The 12,543-nt window shown below is 42.4% G+C and overlaps 1 protein-coding gene across 1 annotated transcript in view; it reads right to left on the reverse strand.

The window, feature by feature from the left end:
• The window catches only part of PCP4 (Purkinje cell protein 4), a 48,238-nt gene that overhangs the window by 25,764 nt on the left and 9,931 nt on the right, over window positions 1-12,543 (reverse strand). Inside the window, exon 2 of the mRNA NM_001197258.2 lies at window positions 4,772-4,823. Within this exon, the coding sequence (NP_001184187.1) occupies window positions 4,772-4,823 (52 nt within the window). The remainder of the gene's footprint in view (window positions 1-4,771; window positions 4,824-12,543) is intronic.

The raw sequence follows: 12,543 nt of genomic DNA on the forward strand, positions 1-12,543 counted from the left end.
ATCTCAGTTCATGCAAAACCTACTCATTTTCATTTCACTCAGAGCCAGGAAGGCATAGAATTCATCCCATGAAAGCACTCACTTTGTTATCATAAATATTCATGTTACTGAATGATAAATCTCATCTTCCAAGAAAAAAATATTAATACCAATTAATAATCACATGCTTTATGTAGTTTGAGAAGAAAGGGCGAGATCTATTAATAGGAAAAAGAGCGATTCTAAATTTGAAGACAGAAATAATTGCTTCTGATGCAATTGTTTCCCTGGCAGTTGTGCTGGGCTATTAAAGAGTAGATTGCATGAGAGCAGCTTGCAAATTACACCACAAGAAAAAAAAAAAAAAACAACACAGAGCAATGTGAAACAGAATAAGAAGTGACAAGTGTTAACCTACAAAGGAACTTAGTGACATTGCCAAGGTCACAGAGAAGAATCACTTATTCACTAAGAATAGTCAGGGGGAACATTCTGGTTTCATATTTACATCTGCAAATATGACTGTCCCAACTAATCAAACAAGGTGAGAATAAAAGAAATTACAGCTCCTTATCCCACACTGAGCTGTGTGGGAACAGTAGTGCTGTCTTCCCTTTGGATTTTCTACCACAGAGAACAGCGTTATGGAACAGGTTTACAAGTTACATTTGCAGTTTCACAAATAAGCATCTCCTGGTTTCGGGTTGACTGAGGTCCTTCAAGGTCCCAATGAGGTTCAACTGGGCCCAGATTGTTTAACATGCTCATCAATTACTTGGATGAAGGGGCAGAAGCCTCCTCAGCAAGTTTGATGATGACCCAGAGCTTGGAGGAGTAGCTGGTCCCCCCGAGAGCTGTGCAGCCCTTCAGAGGGACCATGACAGGCTGGAGAGATGGGCAGAGAAGAACTGTCTGAAATTCAACCAGGGCAAATACAGGGTCCTACACCTGGGAATAAATAACTCCAGGCACCAGCACAGACCTGCTGGAGAAGGACGTGGGAGTCCTGAGGGACACCGAGCTGTCCCCGAGCCAGCAGAGTGTCCTGGGGATCATTGGGATGGGCACTGCCAACAGGTCAGGGGTGACCCTGCCCCTGTGCCCAGCCCTGGGGGCACCTCTGGTTGCTGTGCCCAGCCCTGGGGGCACCTCTGGGTGCTGTGTCCAGCTGTGGCTCCTCAGCACAGCAGGGCCAGGAGCTCCTGGAGCTGAGCAAGGGCCTGGAGCAGCTCCGGGCCCAGGAAAGGCTGAGGGAGCTGGGGCTGCTCAGCCTGGAGAGAGCCCCAGTGAGAGGGGCCTGAGCCCTGTGTGTCCCTGGGTGTCCCTGTGTGTCCCTGTGTGTCCCTGTGTATCCCAGTCTGTCCCTGTGTGTCCCTGGGTGTCCCTGGGTCTCCCAGTCTGTCCCAGTCTGTCCCTGTGTGTCCCTGTGTGTCCCTGTGTGTCTCTGTGTGTCCCAGTCTGTCCCAGGCTGTCCCTGTGTGTCCCTGGCTGTCCCTGTGTGTCCCTGTGTGTCCCAGTCTGTCCCAGTGTGTCCCTGTGTGTCCCTGTGTGTCCCTGGCTGTCCCTGTGTGTCCCAGTGTGTCCCAGTGTGTCCCTGTGTGTCCCTGTGTGTCCCAGTGTGTCCCAGTCTGTCCCAGTGTGTCCCAGTCTGTCCCAGTCTGTCCCTGTGTGTCCCTGTGTGTCCGTGGCTGTCCCTGTGTGTCCCAGTCTGTCCCTGTGTGTCCCTGTGTGTCCCTGTGTGTCCCAGTCTGTCCCTGGCTGTCCCTGTGTGTCCCTGTGTGTCCCAGTCTGTCCCTGTGTGTCCCTGTGTGTCCCTGGCTGTCCCTGTGTGCAGGAGGTCAGAGCAGCCCCAGGCTCTGCCCCAGGCCCAGCGATGGCCCCAGAGCCACGGGCAGGGGCTGAGCCCAGCAATTCCCTGCACAGGAGGCACAACTTCTGCCCTGGGCAGTGCCCAGCCCTGAGCAGAGCCCAGAGAGGCTCTGGGCTCTCCTCCCTGGCATATTCCAGAGCCATCTGGACACTGCCCTGTGCCCTGTGCTCTGGGATGGCCCTGCTGGAGCAGGGAGGTGCCACCAGCTGTCCCCTGCCATCCTCACCCACCCTGTGTGTGCAGCACAGTCCCCGCTGCTGAAGGGAGGTTTGCTAAGAGCTGCCACTGCTGCTGTGGGGGTAGGAACTAAAAACAATTAAGGATAGACTGTTGCTGTCCAAGGAAGGTCAAACAAGAACATGCACTTGTGCCTACCCAAACCACCCCTGCTATAAAAGGAATCCTCAGAGACTGAATTTCCCTGAGTGCTGCACGGTGACAGCAAGGCCATACATGTCCTCAAAGAGGGACACTGCTGATCGCCGTGGTCATTATTTCATTTTCTTCAATTTCAACCTAACCTAGAGGCAAGCCCAAAATTCATCTTCTACTGCAATGCACAAACACAGTTTGACCCCAGAGTGTCTCACTGTGTGACCCAAACCCTGAGAAAAGCCAAGCATCGTTGCTTGTTGTCTGAGCCAGTTTTCAGCAGCTTTTCCTGCTCTGTAAACAAGAGCAAAGACAGCAACCAGACCAGTTTGCCTTTGCAAACATTGTCAGAGCATGACTTTTCCTTTTTTTTCCCCTTTCTTTTTATAGGATGAAAGAGTTTTTTGTTTCTCCGCCCTCTCTCCTTTTCAACAAGAGGGAAACAAAAGGGAAATTTTCCTTTTGACAGGGTAACAAACACTTGAAGAAGAGGCTAATAACATTTAAGACATGGACATATTGCAGAGTTCTGGCCAGAAAAACATGGAACAGAGCATTTATATTGTGTATGTAGGTTTCCAGCACACCCCAATTTTCAGAGCAATAAATCACTGCTTGAGTTTTAACCACACAGAGCTAATAAGGACAAAGAGTTATACATTTCTGCTTCTTTGATTTAGCATTCAATCTCAGCTTCAAAGTTCTGATTCTGCTTTATTTTTATGCAAGCATGTGGGCTGGGGAGATCAGAGGACTCTATTCCATCTCCCCTGCTGCTCCTGTGTTTATGTAGGTGACAGCTTTTCTGCTATAATTTCATTACAAAAAATAATTGGTATCTATTTGCCCAAGATTAACTTTGCATCTGTCTGTGTATGTTATACATAAAATTATGCTACAACTAGGACCATATATATTTTTGAATTGATGATGCAGTCCTTGCTCACTCAAAATCCCCACTAAGAAAAGAAAAATGCTTTTAAAAAGGCTGCAGGATCAGTAAATTTAAGCTAAACTTGACAACAGGACAATTTTATTTGGGAAGAAATTTTTATTTGGGAAAGAAATTCAAGGCAAATGAGCTGAGTTCATAATGTGCTCAAACAGAAAAGAGAAAAACATGCTCCCCATGCTGCCCGAATGGCTGACATAATTTTGCTTGCTTTCCTTCCCTGTTAACTTGAAAATGCAAATTGCTTTGCTGTCAGGGTACATTTGTTCCCACTAATTCAAGACACTATAACAAGCCAAAATATTTATTTGTTGTTGTTTTTTTTTTTTCACTCCAATTTCTGTTTTATCATAGTGGGAGCATCATCTATGGATTTCATTTACTGAAACATTATGCAAACAGCCCTTATGGGAAAGTCACCTCCCTGTAATAGGAAAACTATCCTAAAGAAGGCTCTTAATGCTTTAGGGCCTCAAAGGGCCCAAAAATTCTACTCTGACCAACTCTTAAAAGGCCAAAACACATATCCAAGATAACTGCTCAAATGACCCATTGGAAAAGCCTTTTCAGAGAAAGGACTAATTGGATCTTTCCTGCTTTACAGGGGATGGGATGGACACAGAACACTTTCTTTTGATTAGAACTGGATGAGCAAACAGAAGCAGAGAGCACATTTTATAGCTCAATCCTCATTCTGATGCTGCTTCTTTTTCAGCTGGGTGTATTAAAAAAAATAAAGTATTTTAAAATATTTTCCTTTGAAAAATGTTTCTGATGGTAACCGGCTTTTAATCAATTATCACTTGTGTGTAAAGCATTTCTGCTCCTATAAGAAATAAAAAGAGATTTCAGCTGATAAAACCCCAAACCATTATGGTTTTCCTGAAAATTCCATTTTGTATTCTTCTGGGGGGAAAAAAAAATTAACATTTTTAATTAGAATTGTTTGTGCCACTTAAAGGGCTGAAATTAGTCTCTGCCAGCCCCTTTGTTGAGGTCTAAAGCCCCATGAGTCACCCCTTGGAGGAGTGGAGATGAGTCCAGACTCACACCAGTGATGAAATTCAGAGTCTCTTTGCCATCTGGTCCTTCCATGAGAGCTGCTCCATGCTTAGCTTCTCTCTACCAACACTCAAATGAGCTCTAAATAAGTGAATTTTAACTTTGACATTTTAGTTCTGGGCCTAAAGTTAGGTGGGATTAATCAGACTACAGAAACTCTACAAGGAAATCCTTTGAAACTTTATTTCTCTGCACCTTCCTCATTCATGGAGCAGCTCGTAATACCCCACCTTGTTTTTGGTGTTTCACACATATCTAATCTTGTTTTAGCCCCATTTGTGTCTGCTCTGACTTCTGTGGAGTCCTTTGGTTTACCACAGTACGCACTCAGAAAAGAGACTCCACTTTAGCAAAGGCTTTAAACATACAAATACCAAGAAAACAAATCCACTGAAGCCCTTCCAGTTTCTCAAATACAATCAAAAGCTAAGTTATGACACCAAAGCCTTCACTACAGACATCTGTCATTACAGTAAAAAGTATTTTGGCTCCATTTTACTCAGTATTCTCCATCCAGAAATAAAGGCAACCCTTACCATTCTCACCAGACGTCTTGTCTTTCCCATTTGTAGCCCCGGTTCCTTGTCTCTGTTAGGGGGGACAAAAAAATCACAAAACAAGAGGTTAGAACACACCTGAACACGCATTTTCCTCTTGAATTCCTGATAATTACAGCCTGATTTCTCCTCAATACATTGGATAATCCATTCACCCTCAAGCAATGCTGCTTAGAGACACTGCCAATGAACCAGGAATGCTAAGTTCCATTTCAAGGGTGGACTCTGTAATCCTGGAGTTTTTTCCAATAAAAAAGACTCAGGTTTAGGTCCAGCTGCGTCACTGCTTGTACCCCTGGATGTAATTTTCACCATGAGTGCTGTGTGTGTGTGTAATCAGGTTCTCAGCAGTACAAGGGTAGGAGATACTCTGCAGGATTTAATTTCTGTAGCTCCCTGCTGTGCCTCCCCTTCCATGACTCAGGAGGAATACAGGCAAGTCGTGAGGTTTAGCAGGGACAAAATGACAAGGGTCAAAGCCAGCCTGAAGTTAATTTGGACAATGCCACAAAAAAGACACAATAACAATGTTCCCTAGAAATACATTAGCAACGGAAGGAGGGCTAAGGAGAATTTCCAGATCTCATTTTGGCTAGAAGATTCATTTTCTGCTTTGGCCACATGAGAAGATGGAATTTCCCACTTTAATTCACTTTGTCCAAAGAACAGCCTCCCAAATTTTCATGAAGAAGAACTGATCTAGATCACTCTGCCAGGTGATAGGTGGAAAATAGCAGGGCAGTAGAAATACAGTGGCAAAACACCAGAGTGGTTACAATAGTAGGGAACTTCTCAGCTTAGGAATGGTCACTCTATGAAAAATATTCTGCATCCTCCAGAGAAAGTATATCAAGGTGGATTAAGGTATTTAAAGGGTATGGCAAAACTAACATTTCTTATGCAAAATTATTCATGCTTGTGTATGTTACTGAAACAGAACTAAAGAAATAGTCCTTTAGGGTTGTACATGTAAAACTCTGGGAATATTAAACTCAAAGAATAAATCCAGCTGCGCTCAGCCATCAGAGGCAGCACATCCTCAAGCAGCAGGGAAGTGAACAGGTACAGGAGCACTGCAAACCAAATGGTTTTTACCAAAAACTGGACAGTCATGTGGATTCTCCCATGAAAATTCATACAACCATACTTATCTGAAGGTATTTGCTCTAAAATTCCTGGTTAAAACCTCCTCTGCTTTGGTTTCTGTCTTTCGCCTTTCCAAGCAGTGGTATTTCCAAGGTATTTTTTGTATATAGACTTAATTATGAAGTAAGTACAAGACCTTCATGTGTGCTCTTAGCTCTGACATGGAAAATGGAAGTAAGTTTGTTTTCTCCCTGGAACCTCAGACCCAAGACAAAAACTTGGCGAATAACAAAGAATGGGATTCTAAAGGGATAAACACCTTTGACAAAAGCATAAGTTATCAACAGCCAGAAATCAATACAGCCACCCAACAACCAGTTTTGCTTTGTGCCTTTAGATGAAGTCTGGCTAATAATTCCATGTTTCAACTCTAAACAGCACATTAAAGAAAATTTTAGTGTTCATTTACAAAATACTTTATTTTTCCTATCAATAAAAAGATACCTATATTCCTTTTCCTTCTCCTGTATATATTTAAATGCTTTTTCAAGTTGTCTTATTTCCTGAGCATTTCAGGCTGTGCTACTTAAGCTTTATGAAAGCTTCTCTTTCCTCCCTAGGCTATACCTGTCAGGTTCAGTCTGCTTATGATGGAGTGCTGGAATATGGATTCACACATTTATTTCGTGTCTCAAGATTTCCCCTCAGGGAGAGCAGAATGTTGTCAAAGAAAAAGAATAAAAACTTGGGTTTGGTAAATTAAGGTTTTTCTATTCATGAGGTCACGGTATTTTTCTTTAAGTCTGAAATCAGTTGCAATATTCTGCACCCATTTGTTTGATTGGTGACCACTGGACTTGTACAGAAAGAAACCTGAAAGTCTGCCAAGCCAGCTTCTGAGAGCTTTTCCTTTAGTTACAGACCTATTTTGATCTATGAGCCCTGTTCTGTCTTCCAAGTGACTGCAATGGATTTGAAAGTCAGAATCAGCTGCTCATTAACAAGGCACTGAAACTCAGGAAAAAGCCAGATACAATGGGATCATCCTCCTGCAAAAAGCCTTTAGTCTTTTATTTCAATACATTCAGTGGACCTACTTTTCAAAACATTTTCAAGGTGTTGGTATTATTAGCAGCTGGAGTTTCTTTCTTCTTTCATCACCTTTCATGATGCTACTGCAGGTTGCAGAACAAAGCTGAGCTTTTTATCTTGGTTCAGAGCAAAAGGGACTAAACACAAGGAGACGTTACTGGGGGTATTTTCAAGAAGCAATGGATGAAATGCTGGTGTAGCAGATATTGTCCATAGATAAAATAGATGAAATTAAAAGCACTGAAATACAAGCAAAGCAGTATTAATTTCTGGCATCTGATAGGCTGAAGAGCCCCAGCTCCCTCAGCCTTTCCTCCCAAGAGAGGATTCCCATCCTCTCTACTTGCAGCCAGCTCCCTCCCTTCAGAGACTGGAATTCCACAGCATCTTTCAAGGCAAGCACCAGGACAGAAACATTGAATAAACTTTCCACCAGGCATCAAAGAAACATCAGAGCTAAAATGAACACGAGTGCAGACCTGTAACGATTATACAGTAAAACATGATAAACAGTTTTGTTGCTATGTTGTGTAGGAGGAAACAGAGTTTATGACTGCTTCGGGCTATATTAATTTTTAACTCAGTGGTTTTACAAAACACCAAAGACTTGTAATTAAAAATGTCTCCAAAAATCAAAGTGACTCCCAATTTGTCAGCAGAGGAAGTTAAAAAGACTTCTGCCATATGCTCAAAATCCCAGTAAGAAAAGAACAGGTTTGCTTTCCTGTTAAACTCTCACAGCTATAACGCAGAGGCCAGTTAATGTGGTATGAAAATCTGTACTAAATTAGTCCCCAAGGCGAGCAAACTAAGGTCAAAAGTGAACTTGCAGCCACGAGGACATTTCAAGAAGAATGTTAAATTACTGCAGCAGTTTTTTGACTCGTTTTTCTAGTCCCTGATGCACCCCCAAGCTTAATTTTTGCCTTTAATCTTACATTCTGTTCTTGTCTTGAAATAGCCTGACCTTTTCAGCGATGCTTTTAATTAGCACCTCAGTGTTAGGGATTGCAGCCAGGTGTTGATTAGAGAATTTTTGGGGGCAGAAGGGTTGTTTGTTTTATGGTGAGCCACAAAAAGTCCAAGATCAGGGACATGAAACTGCCAGAACGTTCTGATAAATGGGCTCTTCCAGGTAATAACATCATGCTGGTGCTTCACCTCAGTGCAGGGTCAACAGGGTACAAAGGGCTGAATCCCAGGAAAGCAGTGCCTGCAGATTTTCAACAGGATGTGTTTCTACATAAAAGAATGGGGAAAAAAGATCCAAGAGTGGAATTAAAAGAATAGAAACAGGTGGAAAGCTTCGGTAAAGTGGACAGCAGAAAAAGTCAGCACAGACTGACAGGGTGACACAAACACAAAGGTTATTTAAGATGTTCTGTATTGGCAAGGAGAGCAGCAGGGAAATTTGTGCATATCCTAAGCTTTTCCTAAGCTTTGTTTTGATACCCTAAGGTATGACAAAAGGAAATACACATTGGTACTAAGCAACACAAAAAAGCTGTGGCTTTGCCAGCACTGTGCCAAGCAAACCTTCCCTCTGCATCACCACCCCTTCTCCATACAAAGATTTCTCTTTAAGAAACATAAACTGAATCCAACTAAACTATTTCATATGGACCTTATTTTTTTATAGTATTCTGCCTTAATTAAAAAATAACCTCAGCTGTTTCAGCCTTAATGTGAAAAAAAAAATACTGAAAAATTTCAAAGTTTTATGGAGTTTATGATCTTTCTGCAAATAAAAATGTCACTGAAAATATCTGATTAGGGACTTGTGTTTTCCAAGCAAGGAAAGCTTCCCAATCACAGCAGAATGATCAGGAGATACATCAGAATCTAAATGAAAATCCAGAATTTAAGTAGGGGCAAGAAGCAAGCAGTATGACCTCAGATGAGTGGCTACACTCTGCAGAATTTGGGATTTCAATATGATTATTTAGGTTAAATTCTCCCTTTTCTGGAGATTTCTGTGTCACTACCTCTTTGTAACACCATGTACCAACCTGAAACTGTGGCACTCAGCATTTCACACCCTGAAGTGCGAAAAACACAACTCTTAGCCACAACACAGTAATAATTTGGATTAGGAATGGACAAAATAAATCATAATGCTTAAAAATAAAAATTAAGAGCAGGAAAAATTATGTTGCTGTGACAAAAATATTTTGGTTGCTGAAGCTGCAAGGGGTTCCTAGCCTCTAAGTAACGGGACTGGAATTTTAGCACCACTATATTTTTTTGGAATTATATATCAGAAAGCACAGAAATGAGCAGCTGGGAGTGATAAAGTGCACTGCTGGAGAGCCAGGCACAACTTCTATCATTTCACTCATTTCCTTCTAATTATTTCTTCTCCAAACTGGTCTGCAGCACTGACAGATGGCAAATCCCAAACCAACTCTGTGACGTACAGGTTCACTCACATCAGTCACCTAAAGAACATCTGCAGACAGGGCTGAAGAACCCCCGACAGGAGGTTGGATAAAGCAATAAAAACTGCACAAGATGCTACACAAATAAACCTTCTTCACTCTTCCACACAGCTACTTGTGCCTCTTTTACAAGTTCCTCCACTCTTCCCCGTATTTTTATATATGTGGTACTGAATATTGATGAGATGAAAGTGTCCTTCAAAGGTCACATTTAAGGGAATTGCAGCAGGTAGAGAACACCTAGCCAAGATTTTGTTGGAATGATGGATAAATCTGATAACATGTCTGTTACTACTGTCTTACACATCATTGTGAGAAATCACAGACCATGCTTTCTGAGCAGCCTGACAGAAAAAAAAAAATATTTATCAACTTATACCTCCTCACCTATGTATCCCCTCCTCCTTGCAAGCTTCTCCACTCCAAGGGAGTTTTCCACAGCCAGTTTTCTGTCTGTTTTGCTTTGCCAGGGCAGCACAATGTTGCCAGAGCAAGAGCACCAAAATCCATCTTTCCATCCTGGCTGTCAAAGCTAAATGATCCCTGGCACTCTGACAACTCCTGTAATTATCCTCATGGGTCAGACAGTTTTCTACTTGACTGGGCTTCTGATTGTACCTGATTTTATTAAGGCTTTCCTAGAGCTATTTTAATAAATTAAAACTATGCAGGTGGGCTGAGATGAGCCAATGGGATTCTAACTGCAATGGCTTCAAGCTGACAGAGGGACAGTGGTTTTTTGTGACTTTTTTAGTCACTGAAGGGACATGGTTATGCACACAAATGACACTGTTATCCTGGAAACCACAGTATTATCTGTCCAAAATTACCCAGACTCTGATAACTACAAATGGTGTTGTTTGCAGTGTAGCCATTGCCGATGTGGAACACACATTTTTATTTACATGGCTACACAAAATGCACACAGAGTGCTTAATCACAGAGCTGCTCATAGGCTTAGGGCATTTACTTCAATTTAGGAGGTGTGATTTGTTAATTTTTGTCCAGACAGAACTTCTGGCTTGAGGTAAACGCTCAGCGTGTACAGAGAGAGCAGAAATTCATTCAGCACTGAGCACACTTCGAACCCTGGGATGGGTTGGGTTGGAAGGGACCTCAAATCCCACCCAGTGCCACCCCTTCCATGGAGGGACACCTCCCACTGTCCCAGGCTGCTCCAAGCCCAGTGTCCAACCTGGCCTTGGGCACTGCCAGGGATCCAGGGGAATCTGGGAATTCCATCCCAACCCCTGCCCACCCTGCCAGGGAACAATTCCCAATCTCCCATCCAGCCCTGCCCTCTGTCAGTCTGAAGCCATTCCCTGTGTGCTGTCCCTCCATGCCCTGGAAATTGTCTCTCTCCAGCTTTCCTGGGGCTCCTCCAGGCCCTGCAAGGCCACCCTGAGCTCAGCCCAAAGCTTCTCCTGTGCAGGGGAACAATCCCAGCTGTGCCAGCCTTTCCTCCCAGCAGAGCTGCTCCATCCCTCTGCTCATCCTGGAGCCTCCTCTGGGCTCTCTGCAGCAGCTCCAGCTCCTCCTGGGCTGGGACAGGGCTGGGACAGATCCCAGGATAAATTAGGAGGCATCTGATGAAAATGGGCTGAGGAAATCACTGCCTGGGATAGAGGAACCTACTTACAGTGCTGGCTTTAAATATTCTAATAGCACAGAAAAGAACTTTAGCTGTGCCCCACTTTTGCCGATGCTGGGCTGTAATTTATAAATCAGCACAGTGAGAACCTGCTGATTTTGTATTCAGATTCCATATAATGTTGTAAACTGAATATTTACACCAACACCAAATGTAATCAACGTAATTAGCACAAACAGTAGCTTGCTTAATATTTAGGTTATTAGCATATTTTGAATTAAAACATTATTTCTCCAAAGACATTGTAATCACTTTTTTTTTTTTTTTTTTAGAGGCAGGGATTAATGGAATCTTTGAAGTTAATTTTGAAAGCAGCTGCAAGAATGTATTTCCCAAATCCTGTTAATTACCATGCCAGCCATGAGAAGTAATCCCTTTTTTTTTTTTTTTTTTCCCTGCAGAAAATGGAAGATTTGATCCAGCATGGTTTATTTACAGGGCTAACTCAGATGTGCACAAGGAGTTGTCTTCAACTCAACAGAATTACTTTTATTAGTGGAATTGGAACCTCAGTGTGGTACTGTGAAATTTCCCTGAATTGCACGTTGGGCTTTGTTCAGCAAAGGGCAAAGAGAGCAAAATCAACTACAAAAAAACCTTCTCACATCACTTGCCAAAAAGTGACCTCATTTCTCACTTGGACATGGGTGATACAGCCCATATCCCAATTACACTGAGGTCTCCTCTTTATCCATTTACAAGGTGACCCAGAAGGAATATTTCAATTACATAAAAATAGATTAAGCTAGATGGCATAAATAAAAACTGTTTTTATTTATCTTTATCTATTTTATTTATATTTATCTTAAGGTGGTTTCTTCCATTTTTTTCCTCCTATTACTTCTTATCTATTGGTAGCATCAGACCTGGCATTACAGTTCCAAAAAGATATTTTTGGGCAGGAAACCTGCCTTTAGAACTCCTACTTCCCATCAGAGCCCAATCCAGCCACACCTTCCCATCCCCAAGGCCTCATTTCTTTGGATACAATTGTTTGCAAGGTCACACGGAAAAACAGGAGCACTGAAATTATTCGAGTTAAAAATAACCCTTCAGCAGAGCTGTGTTGAAAACAATCATTGAAATGATCCAGCTAAAAAAAGAAATACATATTTCAACTGTTTCTATTGATCATTTCAATCATTTCAAACAGCATTTGGATACAGCCAATATCCTGAGTATCTTTCAAATCAGCATCCCCAGATAGGAAGAGTGTCCTAAGCCAATTAAGGTGTCAGAGTCCCTGCCTAGGCATAATATAACTGATTATGGATAGTGGTTTTGTAGCAAAAAATTTACTTTATATTTTATTCTTCCGAGCCCTCATGAAGTTTTGGGTAATGCAATTTGCTGAGCTCTAAACCCAGCTGTAATTGAGTTAGAGGTTGTCTTCAAGGGCCAGCTCGGATTATTCACAGCAAAACTCAGTGCTGACAAATTGCTTCATCTCTGATCATTTTGGCTGTCATTATTTAAACAGGCTG

This window comes from Taeniopygia guttata, chromosome 1 (assembly GCF_048771995.1).
Source record: "Taeniopygia guttata chromosome 1, bTaeGut7.mat, whole genome shotgun sequence".
In the NCBI taxonomy this organism is placed as follows: domain Eukaryota; kingdom Metazoa; phylum Chordata; class Aves; order Passeriformes; family Estrildidae; genus Taeniopygia; species Taeniopygia guttata.